Source organism: Parasteatoda tepidariorum, chromosome 5 (genome assembly GCF_043381705.1).
Source record: "Parasteatoda tepidariorum isolate YZ-2023 chromosome 5, CAS_Ptep_4.0, whole genome shotgun sequence".
Lineage (NCBI taxonomy): Eukaryota > Metazoa > Arthropoda > Arachnida > Araneae > Theridiidae > Parasteatoda > Parasteatoda tepidariorum.
Genome location: NC_092208.1, coordinates 6,480,791 through 6,498,316, shown reverse-complemented (window position 1 = coordinate 6,498,316; position 17,526 = coordinate 6,480,791). Strand labels below are relative to the sequence as shown.

The 17,526-nt window shown below is 27.8% G+C and overlaps 1 protein-coding gene and 1 non-coding gene across 5 annotated transcripts in view; both read left to right on the top strand.

The window, feature by feature from the left end:
• The window catches only part of LOC107441192 (tudor domain-containing protein 5), a 97,190-nt gene that overhangs the window by 27,696 nt on the left and 51,968 nt on the right, over positions 1-17,526 (top strand). For all 4 annotated transcript variants that reach the window (XM_016054396.4, XM_043046447.2, XM_071180949.1 and 1 more), the window contains 9 exons: positions 530-597; positions 1,406-1,584; positions 2,243-2,390; positions 3,198-3,259; positions 5,014-5,083; positions 6,575-6,673; positions 9,608-9,733; positions 10,594-10,976; positions 12,873-12,959. In XM_016054396.4, the coding sequence (XP_015909882.2) occupies positions 530-597; positions 1,406-1,584; positions 2,243-2,390; positions 3,198-3,259; positions 5,014-5,083; positions 6,575-6,673; positions 9,608-9,733; positions 10,594-10,976; positions 12,873-12,959 (1,222 nt within the window). The remainder of the gene's footprint in view (positions 1-529; positions 598-1,405; positions 1,585-2,242; positions 2,391-3,197; positions 3,260-5,013; positions 5,084-6,574; positions 6,674-9,607; positions 9,734-10,593; positions 10,977-12,872; positions 12,960-17,526) is intronic.
• LOC122270153 (U5 spliceosomal RNA) lies at positions 12,014-12,133 on the top strand. Its single transcript, XR_006225632.1, has one exon. It is a non-coding gene; the product is annotated as a U5 spliceosomal RNA (small nuclear RNA).

Sequence of the window (17,526 nt, the reverse complement as noted above, 5' to 3'; positions counted from 1 at the left end):
TTTGAAAATGTTTTAGAATTTTATTGATTTTCTGTTTATAAATTAAGAACTTAAATAGAATAAAAAAATAGTTTTTATTACTGCACAGATCCTAATTATAAATTTTTTTTTTTTGGAAATTGTTTAAGATTATTTTTTGAGTACTTAAAAAGTACTTAAAGGGTGCTTATTTCTTGGAGTTCGTAAAATCTGGCTACGCACCTTGGTGAACGAATTAATGAATTTGAGATACCTAAATGTTTAATATGTTTAAAACAAAAAAATTTGTCCTGTAATTATTTTATTAAAAAAGAAAATTGTTCTTGAGGACAAGTATAAGTGTTTTGTAATCAATTTTATGTTTAAGAAAAAGACATAATTAAAAAGTGAAAAATAAATTTATGCAACTAATTACATAAATCAGAATGCCTTAACCACTGTTCAGCCTTGACTCACACTAAATGTAGTTACGCCTACTTTTAAAATTTCAATATTTTATTTTAATACTTTATTTTAATACTTTTTTATTATAGTATTTCATATCTTCTAGGAGAAAAAGTTGTCTCACTTAGTAGTTTCCAAGAAATTATACGACCACCTGTATGTCCTTTGCAAAAGGTAAACATGACCTATACTGTAAAAATTAATCTTTTATACCATTTAGTTAAAAGTTGTTCTTCTATTTTTTCAGTCTGGTTTCTTGAATGTTTGCATTTTTATTTTTCTAATTTAGGGTGTTTAAACTTGAAATTTAAAATAATTATTTATCTGCTTTAATATATTTTCAGTAAACGAATTGACTTTTTTTTAAAAGTGGTTACTGGCACTTATGTGTTTAATAAAATCAAAAATTTGATGATAGCCTAAAATAATGAGAGATACTCTTTTCTTGTCTCAATTACCTCTTTTAATAACTATTTCTGATAAAAGTTCGATTTTTCTGAAATTAGACTTTTAACCTGTGTAACCTAATCTATAAGATAAATACAAACATAATAAAAGTTTGGCTATTGTAACATAATCGAAAACTATCTTTATAGATTGAAATTGCATTTTGCAAGATATTCTCAATTTCAGGCTTCATTTTCCACCCTCTGAAATCGAACCTAAAAATTCTCTCGATCTTTTTATGGTGGCTAATATAATCAAGAAAAGAGTTCTTTGTCAGAAACTAGTTATTTATCATGATCATGTAAAGTCTTTGAAAATTATTTTGCATTTTGTTAATGTATATGGTGCTTAAAAATGTTTTTTGAATGCTTAAAAAGTACTTAAAAGGTGCTAATTTTTTGTTGAAAGATTTTTCTACGCACCCTGTATGGACTTAGTAGCCGGATTTCGAAAGAATAGCTTTGAGTTTCTTTAAATTATTATATATTTTTTATCTTTTCATTTTGTGTGCTTATTATGCATCTTTATTTTTCAGCCTGCAGGCATAGCTTCTTTAGATGCAAAGTTTAAACCTTACGAACTGCCGTCAGATTTTGATTTTTCCAAGTTTTGTCCTGTGTATACATCATCCATTGCTAATCCTGGACTTCTCTATATTCAATTTGTTGGAGAAGAAACTAGTGAAGCTTTAAAAATTTTATATGATGAAATAGAGTAAGTAAATTTATCCTTAATTTTTTATTCCTGTATATTTCTATTTATTATTACATATCTGCTAAGTCTCCTATTTTTCAAAGAAGCCTGTCTCCTGTTTACCCGTACATTAAGAAATTTTTAAATTTTTTTTTGGCAATAACATATCTGCTAATGGCAAAAATACTTCCCTTCTTCCTCAACAGATGGCACAATTGCCAATACTGCAGTGTGTTGAGTGTTAATAGTTTAAGTAATTATAAATAATGATTTTAAAAAATCTTCTTTAGTTTAAGTATTATATACATATTTTTTATTTCACTAAATTTAAGTGCTTATATTATTTCCAATTTTTGACTTACAAAATTATGCTTGATGTATCAAAACTTTTTTCGTAGCCCAAAAAATGTCACTAGTAAAATCTCTGTAATTTTATTTCTTCAATGTTGGCAGGTATGTTATTGCATTAAATCTCTTCAAAGCTTAACAAACCTTAATCTTCCCTTGTTACGTCGTAGAGTCGTATCTTATTTAAACCATTAACACCTTGCTTTAAATATTATATGAAATTTTAAATTCTGCTATTTGATCTAATGTGATATAGTTTGCTAACTTCTGAACTTAAACTAATGATCATTCTTTCCTCTTTGCATGCCTGAAACATTTACTTTGCTTTCAGTACATTTTATAATGGGGAATCCAGTGATTTATACAGAATGAAACCTTCGGACATCAAACCCAATACTCTTTGTATTGCCCTTTGGCCCTCTGACAAGCAGTGGTATCGGGCACATATAACAGCAATAGTCTCTCTTGACTTTGTACAGGTAATTGGCTCAGGCCAAATTCTTACTTTTTCTAAATGAATTCAAACGAAAGGAAGAAGAAAATTTTCGATTCACATGAATCGAAATTGACATGATTACACTTTTCAGATTTCGTCTGAACTATAATCTTTTTCTTCCTTTATAACTTCATATTATTTTTTAAAGTAATTGGTTTTATTTATTGTGTGATGTATAAAAGTTATTAATTTAATTTAAAGCTCAAAATAAATATATTTCTTGAAGTTGATTTTATAGTAATTTATATATTCATAATAGAAATTTAGGATTAGAAAACACGAAAAGATAATAGATATAGATAATAGAAAATCACATTGTACTGTACGATTTTCCTCAAGCAATTTCTGAACTGGTAATTTTCTTTCCCCCTTTGAGTTGATATTAGCAAGGTTTGAATTTTGCAATAATTAATATTACATTTTGTTAAATTTTGTAGCATATGTTTATAAACATTCTATGTGTAATTGCAGTACATTTGTAGCTTTGAATATAAACATTTTAAATCATGTCGATCAGTGAGCTGAAATTATTACTCACAACAGATATAATTTAAAAAAAATAAACTTTCTTTTCAGAATTAATTATAAGTTATATGAATGATTTAATTTTGATATTTCTTTGCAATAATCAGTTCTTAGCAGTTTCAGTTTGTGTTTTATAATGTGTTTGTTGATTTTAATTACTTTTTCTAATGTCTTCTAAGTGTGTATTTTTTGACATATATGATTTCAAATTTTAATATGTATAATATATATTCATATAATTTTAATATATATTAACATAATGTAGGTCTTTTATGATGATTATGGTACAACAGATGAAATACCTATGAACATGTTAAGATACATTAAGTAAGTAATCATCATTTGCTGCTTAAAAAGATAATCCAATTGTGAATTTTTTCCATGTTATATATTGTGAATTTTTTCCATGTTATATATTGATTAATAAAATTTTGAAGTGAATTTCTTTTGATTGTTAATATGTTTAAAGCTATTAAAATTAAGTTGAATTAAAAATTTTCTTCCCTTTTTTTCAATTTATGTATAAGCATTTTAAATAAATTTCTTTTCACTGCTAAAATACATTAATTTAGTAAAGTTTTAGTGGAATAGAGGTTTCTTAGTTCATAATTTGTCTTATTGTCTGAATAAAATTTTAAAACTAGTTTTTTTAATTGTTGGATTCATTAATTTAGAAGAATCATAATTTTAGCAGGTCTCCCACAGGTCTGGGAGAACAGCAAGAACCTGAAATCTTCAGGGAATTTCATTTTAACTCTAGAAGAGCAGGGAATAGTGTAGGAAAATTGCAATTTTTTCTACGAAAATATAGAAAATTCCTTTATCCATATCTGGAAAATAAGCATTCTTAGAATTGTCAGTAGCAGTAATCAGTTTCTGAAATTCAAGTTAAATAAATCTAACATCCATTAAATAATTCTAACAATTATTTGTTGTAAAAATTCAAATTTTAGTGAAACTGACATGTTTCCATCCTCATTCAAAGGTGTTTTTTTGCTCCAAAAAAAAGTGATATTTGGCATTACAAATAAAGAAAAATCTTAAGTTTTCTGATGAAAAATTGCATAGTATAGATAAAATATGGTCTAGATTTTCATTAAAATTTACCTGATTATACCTGGAAAAGTGAGAGAAATTTTTTTTCTCTCTCTGAAATTGAGTGGGAACCCTGTTTTAAAACTCAGAAGTTCCTTAATGAAGAATTATTCTCTTTGTTTTTAAAGTGACTAAAATTTTTTAATGAGTTTTAAACAGAGTGCGTAGCATTTTTGAAAAGCGCTTTAAGGTGCTTATTTTGATTTTTGTTTTTTAAAAGCCCTTAAAGGTGCTTTTTTCTATGGGTGTTTTTAAAAAGTGTTTAATTTTCCTCCATCTAAAATCTGATTCTTTTTCTTTACTATGTCGATTTTCGCCACGAATTATGCAAAAAGACATTGTCCTATTCAATGTTTTCACAATTTATTTAACCCCAATTTATTTCGGCATACCGCCGGTCTGTAGTGTATGAAAACACCATTTGTTTTACATGTTTGAAGAAATACGTACAGGTCCGCAATTGTGTATACTGAACTGGATTCAGTGGTAAGGATTTTTGTCACGTGCTCGTGCAACTCTGCTGCATTTTGCAAGAGATTCTTAATTTCCGACTTCATTTTCCGCCCTGTGTAATAAAATCGAAAAATCTCTTGAATTTTTGCTGATTACTGGGACCAACTAAACATTGTCAATTTTTTTTCTTTATAATAGCGATGGAAAATTTCATTTCTCTTTTTAATTTCATCGTTGGTAATGCACCATCGTCTTCGGCACTGGCAAGCAAAAAAACCGGATAGCACCATCAATTGTCAAAAACTTGCCATCCCTGTCTAATTATGGTATTTTTTCAAAGTGCTTAAAAACATTTTTTGAGTGCTTGAAAAGTGCTGAAAAGGTGTTTATTTTTTGTTGAAAAATTTGGCTACGCATCCTGTTTAAATTCATTAATTTAGTTGTCTTCTCTTGATTTAGAAGTTTCATAATGAAGAATAAGTCTTTTTACTTGTTAAGTGAATGAAATTGTGAAATAATTTTTCTCTTTGTAGGAAAGATTTTATGGAACTTCCTACTCAAGCTGTGAAATCTAGGATGGCATACTTGAAGCCTACTGCCACAGTAAAATTATTTTTTTTTATTTATATTGATCATATATAAATAAATATAATAATGATAAAATATTTTAAAGTAATAACATTATCCTCAGAATATTTTCAATAAGAATAAAAATAAAACATATATTTATTTGGATCTCGACTCGCCCTATTTAAGGGCATACGAGAGAAGAAACATACATAATACATACATAAATAATACATTATACATACATAAAACTCAAAAAACTACAAGTATAAAAATCAGAATAGGAGATGGAAAAAAAACAGAAATATAAAAATTCAGTAAAAAATTTAAATCAGTGCTTATATATAATATAGTAGTGCAACCAACTGATACCAAAAATAAAGCAAAAGAAAATGGCAAATCAGGCCATTGTAGTTAGATGCAGTTATGATGCTAATTTTAAAAGTAAAAACTTTCGAAGCAGTTTTTAAAGTTTAAACTTAATGTAAAATAAAACTATGTTTTTATCATAATTAAATTGAATACATTATAATCTTAAATAAAAGATAATATGAAGTTAACACAAGATTTCATGCGTGGTGTGAAATAACATTTTTTTTGTTAGAAATAACAATTTTTTACCCATTATTATTTTTTAATAAAAAAAAGTAAAAATCAAAACATGGTAAGTAAAAAGTGAAACGAAGAATAAGTAGAATAGTATACAGAATATATATTTCATGATTAAAGAAAAAGATAGGATCAACTGTCAATATGATTTGCTCTTATAAAGTTGTAGAACACTAAGTTTGGCTAAATGCACTAATACTGCTCATCTGCCTCTTTAGTTTTTACAAGGATAGCAGTATTTTCATGTAATAATTCACACATTTGTTTAATCTGGAATTCTTTGATACATATATTTATGTTTCACCTTTTTATTTAATTTAGCCCAGGGTCATATCAATAATCGTTTTATTCCATTTCGGCACAAGTGTTATAGCTTATAAATGATGTTTTAGTTTTCTTAATTTTATCCATTCTGTAATAAAGATATCATTAAAATTTTTCTACAATGCTTTTTAATTTTTTAGTATCAATCTGTGCCAAATTAATTAACCGACAATAAACCAGTTTAATTTTTTTTTCTCTTCTGTCTTTTGAGTTTGTTTATGGGAAAAAGTAATATTTTGCTTGCCCTTAAGAGTAAATAATTTTTTTAGCAATTTGAAAAGTAATTAATTTTTCAACAAAAAGAAAACAATTGTTCCCTGAGTAATTGTTTTATGATTATTATTTTAGCATGCGAGGTGTAACAGATAATTAAAAGCAAAAACCAAGTTGGTATTTCTCACTTAGTTACATTTTTTGCATGCTAGGAGGAGTAAAAATTAAAAATGAATTTTGTTTACATTTTTGTTCATTATTTCACTTACCAATTACAATTTTTATTTAACATATCATCTACTGATTATATTTTTACCGGCTTATTTTTAGTTGAAAGATTTGGCTATGCACCCTGTATTTAGATTTCTTTCTTTCTTTCAGCCTGGACAGGGTACTCCCATGTGGGACAAAAGAACTCGTAGAAAAATGTTGGATTTATGTCAAGACAGACCATTGATGGCTAAAATAGAAAACATTAAGGTAAAGTATTTTTTACTTCATTTCTTTTAAAGAAATTTTATTTTTTGTAATAAAGCATCTGAGTATTTAAATTGATTTTAATTTAAATGTCATTTTTTAATTGCTTGCTTGAATGGACAGTTTAAGTTCGGTCTGCTAAAGAAGGAAACTTTTATTTTAAGGTTTTTAATTTCTCTCTAAGAAAATATTTTATATAGTTTTTATACAGTATATAATATTTTATGTAATTAATATAAATAAAAATGAATGTTATAATCTAATTTCTGTTTACTCATTTTTATATGATACGTAGATATTATTTGTAATCTAGAATATTTTAAAAAACATTGTATGAAATTTTAAAGCTCTAAAATTTAAAAATCTATGTAGTGTATACAAGCGATACAAGCTAGTACAAGAGAGCTGTAGATCAAATAAATAACTTCAGAAAATTTGGTGTATCATGAGAAAAGTTTTTATTTTTTTTAAAAAAAAGTAATAATTTTAAATACAGTATAGAACCTTTTATCAAGTTTCCAAAAAACCGGGAAAAATTTTGCTGTGTTTTCCTGACATTTTGAACTAAAATAATTTATGCGAAATGCAGAAACTCCAGTTATCCTTGAAGTTGAGTAGAGGGAAATGTGTGGGATCTTTGATTTACGAGGGGGGTATGCATTACATGTTTACCAGTGAACTGAAAATGGAAAGGTAATAGAAAGATACAATGCTATACTTCACTATGTAAATATAATAGTAAAAAAATTAAGATGAAATACCAAATTAAGTGAAATTTGAATATGGCTTTTTTTTAATCACTAAGTAGGAGTATAGTTAGCTGTTCAGTATAAATCCTTTTATCCAGTTTTCAAAAATCAGATAACATGTTTGCTTGCTTTTTGCTATACAGGGGTCTGTCTGGATTTTTCTGAAAGGTACCAATTTTATGAAAAATTAAAAAATTATATTAAAAAATCAACAAAAAATATGGTAAAAATATGGATTTATCATTTCTTAAGAGACACAAAAATAAAATTTTAAGAAAAAGTATTTTGTGAAACTACCGTTTTTCCTAAAGTTGAATTTGTGAAGGTACCGCTAAACGGTAGTAAATTCGGCCTGGATAGACCCCTGCTATAATGACTGAGTCATCCTTGAAGCTAAGTAGGTGGAAAGGTGGGGGTAAGGGATTATTTTCTTCTGTTCGAAAAACAAAAATCAAACGAAAAGGAGCAGCAGACTTAGATAAAATTAACTGAACCCAAAATCTGAATTAAAATATTTTCTGTAAGCAAATGATTGACTCCTCTAAATAGTTTCAACCCTTCTGTCGCTGCCGAATTCTGATAAAATTTGTTCAGAAATCGCTAAATTTGACAAAAGTTTCAATTTTTATTTCTTGAAATATTCAAATTATTATTAATTTTTTTAAAAGTAAAAGGTAACTCTGTAATAATAGTGAGCTGACATGCTCTAATAAAACCACTATTGTACAAGACGTGACAACTTCAGCTTATGCTGAAAATCCCTCGACGTTACCTAAAGTGGATAATATACGGAGTAGCAATTTTCAAACTGAATGCTGCGAAACAGCTCGGTAGAAAAGCCAACAGCTGTCCTGTCAAATTCTAGATGCCTGAAAGCAAAATGAAGTTACGTAATTGCGGGGAAAGTGCACTTGCACAAAGCAGAGAAAAAATCAGTTGCTGCCAAATTGATCACAGGGTCAAAAAGAGAAATTTTCTCTGTTTTTTTTTAATGTTTTTATTTGTTTTTTATTTTATTTATATTTATTATTTTATTTTCGAAATCGAAATTTTATGAAATGAATGGTTTTGTTTTTTGTTCCGAGGGAGAAATATTAGCAACACAGAAGGTGATTGGGAAACTGCAAGAAAAGAAAGAAATCTTTTATATACTATAGAAAAGAACTATAGAAAAGTTTACTATACTTTACTATAGAAAAGAAAGAAATCTATACTTTACTATATAAATACAATAAAGTTAAAAGAGTGAAGTGGAAATAAATTTTTAATTGGAATACTAAAACATTTAAAATACGGCTTCTTTTTTTTAATATTAAAGTAGAAATATTGTTAAGCTGTATTAAATAATTTTTTAGCTCTCCAGAAAACCTGGAAATTCAGACATCCAGGATAGCGATGGACCCCAGCAATCAGGATAATTGGTTCTCTACTGTATCAAAATGTAATTTTTTTTTAAAAAATAAAATATTTAGACATTTAATTCAAAAACTAGCTCAATTCATTTCTAGAAAATTCACATAAGTGGCAAAATACATTTTAGATCAAACAATTCGCATATCGAAGCATATTCTCAAAAAAAAAAAAAAAAAAAAAAAAAAAAAAAAAAAAAAAAACTTGAAGATTAATTAAAGATAATTTTCATCCGTAAAAGGAGTATTTTAGTTTTTAATGCAAAGTACAATTTTTTCTTCTTTTTTTTCTTCATCAGAATTCATCTCCTACCCTATAATTTGCTATATAAAAATTTAAAAAACAATTTTATCCAAATTTAAAGTAAAGAAATACATATTTTAAATTTGATTATATTTCTTTGTTTTTCTTTCAAAACCAGTACATTGATTTCCAAAAAACTGAGATGTATGCATCTTACCCAAATGTTTTAATTCTTTCTAAAATAAAAAGGTTTATCTTTATGGAAATTGTTTTTTTTTTCATGGCTGAACTCGTTTTAATACAAATTAGGACTTTCATCAATTTTGCAAAGCAAAAATGGTGCATGCATTTGTTGTCTTGTACTTTCTTACAAGCGATTATAATTGTCTTTAAAAAAAGGGAGCTTAAAAGCGTAAGATTATGTATTTCTAGAGAGCTAGAAAGTTCTATTTTTAATAAATAAATCTAATTATTGTGGACAATGAATAATTGATTATTGTTGCGCTTTAATAATTTTAGTTTCATTATTTTGAAGGATGGAGTTTTGGCTGTGATTTTATGTGATACAAGTAGAGAAGATATGGATTTATATATTAATGATGTATTAATAGAGGAAAAACTTGCTGAAGTATGCGGAGAATCCGATGAACCACAGCAACAAGTAATAAGTTTTTAACATTCCTTTAAAAAAATTTATTTATAAGTAAACAACTGTATACGTTCATTTCAATTTATCTAACTTACAATTTTCTTTTCTGAGGCTGGTGTTTTATCTATCAGTTTTCTTCACCCTATTTCGTATGTAAGTAAACAGCTGTTTACACTCCTTTTAATTTATCTAACTTACAATTAGGCATAAAGTCTTGCACCAACCTATGTAGAACATAAACAAACTAATTATGCATCAAAGTTGCCAGGTATGCAAAACAAAAATATATCACGGTTACAATAAAATACATAAATTAGTAATAAATCTAAGTTAAGTAAAAGAAGCAGACGAGATCAACAAATTTGATGTGCGATACGGCGTTGTATTTGATTAAATTCATGTTAATTAACATTCTAACTTATGTGAAGAAACTTAGCCATTTTGCGTATGAATAGTCAGCTGGTGTCATAGGTCACATGTATGGTTATCCATGATCTTCTTAAAGTGCAAGTACATAATTTCAGCATTTGTTCCCAAATGTTTGTTTAGAAATATCTTGAATGAAAATTTTTCTGTTTCTTTGAATTGTTATTTTTTTTAAAAAGAAAATTATTTTTAAGTCATAAATTTTAAAATTATAAGTTAGAATGAAGGAAAGCTATTTTTTTTTCATAGTTCAAAAGCTGGCCACGCACACTAACTTTCCAAAATCTGTTTACAATAAAATGAGAAAAAATTTTTTGGAGAAGCAAACGGAAACTGAGAACTATTCCTTGATATATGCAGAGAGAGATTGTGAAACAGCTGTTTATACAGACGCAAGAACATCAATCAATTTTTAAAAAAATAATGTTTTATATATTTTTTGCTAGGTGCCTGCAAGTACACCTGATCCAAATATGCAACAGCTCATAGAACTCATGAAATTAATGGCTTCCAATCCTACTTTAGCAAACCAGCTCCAGAGTTTATCTTCAAATGTCTCAGCCGTTCAGACACCATTTATATTTGCTCCTCAGCAATCCCTACCTCCTATGTCGCAACAATTTCCAAATATATCTCCTCTTATTAGTCCGAAATTTAATGCATCCATTCCTAGTTTTGGTGATAGTCTGACTCCTGCTATTCCGCCTCCAAAATATCCTCCAGGATTGAACATTCCAGGAGCAGCTGGGAATGTTCCAAAGACAACTGACATTTCTGAACTTTCATCATTTGACACTTCTCCGCCTTTGACTCCTTCACCAGATGATGAGTAAGTTTTAATTTACCATCTATATTTTTACTGTCACAAATTAGCCTCTTTTTTTTACTGTTTTGACTATGATTCAATCTATTGCTTCAAACATCCATTAGTTAAATATTGACTATGAAAAACCGCAGAACTGTAGCAAGCATACCATAAAGACTTTTTTTTTTTTTTGAAAAATTTCTAACATAGTGCAAAATGACGAATCAAAATTTGAAATTATATTATAATTTTGATTACTACAGGATAAAAGAAGTTTTTCTAATTTTTTTTATCTTTATTTGATCAGTAACTGCATTATTTCAATAATTTAAAAAAATTATATCAGAACATGGATTTGCAGATGCTCTATATCATTTTTTGTAGGGTTTGAAAAAAATCCAGGTTTTATTTTGAAAAAAAATCTGATTTTTCTTCTTTTTTTTAAATTTTTTTATTTATTCTTGAATCCTTAATGTGATTATTCTGACATGAAAGTTAATTATATGATAACTATTTATCACTTTTTTTGTTGCAATGTAACCATTTTTTGGGCGGCTTTAGATTGCTATGCTGTTATCTTTTTTTAACAAAAATAAGTTACATTAAATGTTTTGTTACATTAAAATTTAAAATTATTCAATTAAAAGAAGCAAAAATTTTTATTGCATTAACACAATTTTTTTCCCAAAGTTCATTAGAGTTATCTTTAAACTTAAGTATTTTTGCTATCATTGCAATTTATTTTTCTTAAATGACATACAATTTATTTTTCTTAAATTCTTATTCAACTACCTGATATTTTAAAATTAGTCAATTCACCAAACAGATTATTTAGTAATGTTTTACAAAATGGTTTCCTAAAAACAGTTTTGTATTCATTATTTTAATTGTAATGTTTCGACTGGTCACTGAAAATTTGATTTATAAAGTTAATGTTGCAGATTCCCTCTGTAAATTCTGTCAGTGGGCTTTTCATGAATCTTTCTGATTTTTAACGATTGTCTTCATGATTTCTACCAAAAAATATGAGCAAGCATGCAGTTCTTTTGTTAATTATGATGAAGCTCTGGTTCCTCTTCATCCATCTAGCTTAATCTTTCTCCTTTTATTAAAGATTACAGTGGAGAGGAAGAATTTGATGAGCTTGACTTAATTTTTGGAACTCCATCCAAGGATGGGGTTTGAATATTACGAGGTTGCTACTGGCGATAAAAATGCGACTATTTGCAACCATTTTCAACCTGAGGTGGCCATGACAACTTTTTTTGCTTGTAAAGGCTAAAAAACAACTATTTTCAGAAAAAGGAGACATTGAGAGATTTTTCTGTACTCCTAGCTATGATTTTTAGCATAAATTGGATTGATAACCTGCGGCCTGCGGGAGCTTCGAAACACAATGAAAATGATTTCCCTTAAAAAGTAAAATATGTTTGAAATTTAGAATTGCAAATTTAAGTCAATGAGGTGAACCAAGTTCGAATCCCAGCAATGGCTGGTCGATAGGAATTTCACATGGGTTAGAGTCCCCTTGGCGTCGGGTCAACCATGAGAGGTTTTCATGGGTTTCCTCTCCATGTAACGCAAATAAGGGTTAGTTCCATCAAAAAGTCTTCCAAGAAGGCAAATTTCTCCCAATACTTGGTCTGAGAGTTTCCTTTTCTTCTGGATTGGGTCCAAAATGACAAGGCTGTTGAGTTGAACATTAGTAGTCGTAAACCCAAAAATTGAGTTGGCTGTTCAACGACGGTTATAAAATAAGATAAAATTATGATGATGATAATACAGGTCTTTAATAAAATTCTACTGCTTTGTTAATTATTGACTGTTTAATTGCATCTGAGTGTTATTGTCATTTGTTTTGATATGATGTAATGTTATTTTGAGTAATTTTTTTTATTTTGTAATTTATCACACTTTCAGTGAGTTGTTTGATGACGATGATGATGAATATTTTGAACAGTTGTTATGCCAGAAAAATATCAATACCAAAAAGCGTCACGTTAAAAGGTAAGTTTTAATGCTTTGAGCCTAGTTCTTCTGAATTTTTTTGTGCAATTTTTATGTTTATATTTTCCATTAAAAGAGTATACTAAGGGCAAAATGCTAGATTTTATTGACTCTCTACAATTATAATCTTAAAATTTAATTCTTATTGTAGGATTTTATATCATTAACAGCTCTAGCCTGTTTAAGATAAGTTTAAGTCATATATCGCATGNTTCACAAAATGTCTGGACAGACCCCTGAACAACTCTAGCCTGTTTAAGATAAGTTTAAGTCATATATTGCATGTACCTCGTCCTTGTGGCAAAATTATGGTGACATTGTCGCAGAATGTTACAGGGTTCTTGCAAAAAGATTTTTCGTTGGGAAATTTAAAAAAAATAATTTATTTTTCTTCATGAATTTTAGAAGGATTTATTTATTATTCTTTTTGCAGAACTATATTCCAAAGATAACTTTTTTGTGCATTGGATGGAATAGAAATGCTCGTGATTTGTCTGATTGAGAATATAAAAAAAAAATTGATAATGACCGGCTTCAGCTAGACTTTCAAAATGTGCGATACGGCGTTGTATNATATACGGACTTTGGAAAGTCCCGCCGATTCCGGATACGCGACTTTCCACTGTATTAAAAAAAAAAAAAATTGATAATGACCGGCTTCAGCTAGACTTTCAAATTTTTTATACACTTCTTTACTTTTATTATTTTATTTTTACACTTATTTACTTTTATTATTTTTTTTACACTTATTTATTTTGACTTATTTTATTGCACTTATTTACTTGTAATGTGACAATTTCATTGTTTTTTTTTTGGCAGTTATTGCTAGTAAAACCCTGAATACCTGCTAATTCAGGCTTTAATTGCTAGTGCTACCAATTTTCTCGGGGTTTTTAAAATTCCTGTTATTTATCAGTTAATATTACTACACCTAAAATTTGAATCGCCCATTTAAATAATCCCTTTTTGATGAGCTCAATTTAAGCCTATAGTATCGTAATTCCACATAGTATTTCAATTGTATTTTTGGCAGTTATTGGTATTGATTTTCATATGATTTTTAAATGTTTCAATATATTTCAGACAATATGAGAAATTTGAATTGCGCATTTGAAAATGTACTTTTTAATGCAATGATTATATCGATTTTTTTAAGCAGTTATAGCTATTGATTTCCACATACTTTTTAAAATCTGATATTTCTAATACAATATTGTTTATCACAACAACCGAATCTCGAAACATTTGAGTTACCCCGTTGTCGATCTTTATTTCAGTAGTTACTGCTACTGATTTCAAGATATTTTTCCAAAAAGGAAATAAACAATGCTTTTTTCTCCTCACAAAATAAAAGAATGTCACTCATAATAATAAAAAATTACAAATTCAATTAAACATTATATGCACTTTTTTCTTCTTTTTAAAATAGAGTACTTCTGTTACTTTAAATTAGTGACATATATATTTGTTATTATTAAAAATATCTTGCAGAAAGACATTAGTGCTAGAGAATTTTGTTGCAGAAAGCTGGAAAAAATTCTTTCTCATGGTACCTGAAAGATTTTATTGTAAAAACTTACCATTCACAAAATATATTTTCGTAAAAACACCGTATTTTTAAAAAATAACCTTACAAAAAATTCTTTGACAAATTAACACTTTTTAAATCTGTTTATCTTCAAGATTAAAATTTTATACATAAATTTAACTTTTCCTAATTTATCTCAAAATTGACCTTAATGTGAATTATTAATGTTTACTTTTTGTAATTAATGTTACTTTAGATTGAGTGGGAAAAAGGGAGATATTTTTTAATGTATCTCTCTTACTCATATTTTTAAATCTTGTGTAGTACTGATTTTTGAAATTTTCAAACATATTTTTTTTAATTATACGTATGCAATTTCAAGTTATTATGTTGTATTTATTTATAATTTAAAACTGAAACAATGACTTATGCAATAATTTTGTCATTTCTGTAATGATTTATGTCATTTAAAGAAAGAAGAAACATGACAACTATTTTTACAACAACAGGTCCCTGGTTGATAGAACTAATTTTTGATTTACAAAGTTGAGTTAATTTTTCACAATTTCAAAAAAAAAAAGAACAAATGGACTTTTTACATTAAGTTGAGGTAAATCCCTGATTAGTTCCTGCTTCAATCTGCACAGGGCTCAACAAAAGGAAATACTGTTTGTCCTAATAATACTACTAATATTGTTAACTCTTAACCATTAAGTCTAATTACAATGATACAAATTGTAAATATTGTATAAAATTATCGCATTTTGCCGGTATATACGCGACATTGAAATTGAAGTAAAAGTGATGTGCTGTTTATATAGTGAGGAAGTTATAAAGGGAAAATAAGCTATTAAGTTTGAAGTGAAATGAAAATTAGTATATTTTAAACTTTGCTATGTAAAATTATTTTTTTTAACATGTTTTAAAATTCATTACATTCTTTGTGTAAAGTATATCATCTCATATTTAAAATTGTTATTAGTTTATAAAAATAGTAACTTTTTATGTTGCTTATTGTTTTTTAACTTAATGTACAAAAGTGAGCTTTCTAATGCTAGAATGAATCTATCCATAAAATAAAGAGTGTGTGCGTTACTGTTGACCGGATTTTGGGTAAACGGTAAACTATTAGTATGCGGAATTCAAAATAAAGCTGAATGGCACAGACGATAGAGCGTTTGCCTTCCAATGAGGTGAATCTGGTTCAAATCCGAGCAATAGCTGGTAGATACGAAGTCCGCATCCGGCTTGCACAGACCACAGCGCTGACATAAAATATCCTCAGTGGTAGACGGATCATGGGTTAGAGTCCCCTGGCCATCAAAATAACCGTAGAAGGTTTTTGTGTTTTTCCTGTCCATGTAATGCAAATGCAGGTTCGTTCCATCAAAAAGCCTTCACAAAGGCAAACGTTCTCCCAATACTTGATCCAGGACTTCTCTTGTCTTCTGGATTGGTTTCAAAATTACAAGCCGACGGAGTTGTGCATTAGTTAGTCGTAAACCCAAAAAAGCGGGGTCGGCTCTTCAACGATGGTTATAAAATAAAATATGGCTGTTTGCCTGATGCCTATATAAGTTTATTTCTGTTTCCATTGATGTGAGAAAAATTTATTTTATTTTTATAGCCAACGATTGTCGATAGAAATTGCCATAAGACTTTTCAACTATTCGGTATGTTCAACATTTTGTTGGAGATCTGTGCCTGATGATAATACATGCTATAGTAATTTGCTCAAAGCTGCGAGCAATATTTATTGCCTTTTTTACAAAATGATAATAAATCTTGCTATTTTAAAAAAATGACAATAATTGAATTAAATGATTTTAGTAAGAATGACAAAATGATTTTACCTCCAAGTGATTGAAATTTCCCATAAAATTTTTCGAGGAAGACTTCAAATTTCAACTGGAGTTCAGTGCCTGATAACAGTACAAGTTATACAATTATTTCTTAGAGTGTACAAAAGTAATTTGCCGTATCGTGATGTGTTCTGAATGTTGGGTTTGCAAAAATAGAATATTTTCATTTTAAGTCTATTTGAGGAACACAGATTCTGAAATTTTTATTTTGTCATTATATACTGTAAAAGTGGTTTATAACGACCATTCTTAACACCAGTCGAAATTGTCGTTATAGTGAACTTATTGCTAATACTTACAATAAATAATAAAATTGCAATAAAAAGATTAAATATACATAATTATCTCTTTTATTTTATTTTCAACAATGATTTTGATTTGATTTTGTTGTTTGAATGATTTTGTTTTTGCCAACAGATTGTAGACTGAATAAAGTAAGGAGTTTTCTTAAGAAGAAAATGAAATAAAGTACATTAAATTTTTATAAACGCTGTTGAATAGCCCATCAAGTATTGTTTGAAATTAAGGAGTAGCTGAAGTTTAGACTTTGAAAAAATTTTAAATTGTTTGGGATTTTGAAAAACTTTCAAATTGTCAAGACTTAGAAAAAAATTTCGAATTATTAAAAGAAACATTTCAAATTATTTCGACTTAGAAATTTTTTTTTTTAATGTAAAAAAACAGGTTTATAAGAAGGTAGCAGAAGTATGGACATCGAAGTTGTTTAGACTTAGAAAAATATTCACATTGTTTGGACTGAGAGATTGTTTCGAATTGTTTCTTAGTCTTTTCAAATTTTGCTACTATAAACAAAAGAAATTTTTCTCAAATTGTGAAAAACTGGTGTAAAAAGAGGAGTAGCAGAAGATTGAACTTGGAAAAATTTTGAAATTGTTTGGACTTAGAAGAAAAGTTTCTTAAAAAAATGGTGAAATTGAAAATTACCCCCATGCTGAGATTGTAAATTACATGGTAATATGGTCATATTAGGTACTAAACTTTGTGAAACTTATGAATATGGTATCAATAGGGTTCCCAAAAGTTTTGAATCCCCTATGCCAATATCTGGTAAACAATTTATGGCAATATGGTCATGTCTCCTCTTTTTATAATCTTGAAATTTTATAAAATTTAGGAATATAAATATTTTGACACCATGGGGATTCGTAAATAATAT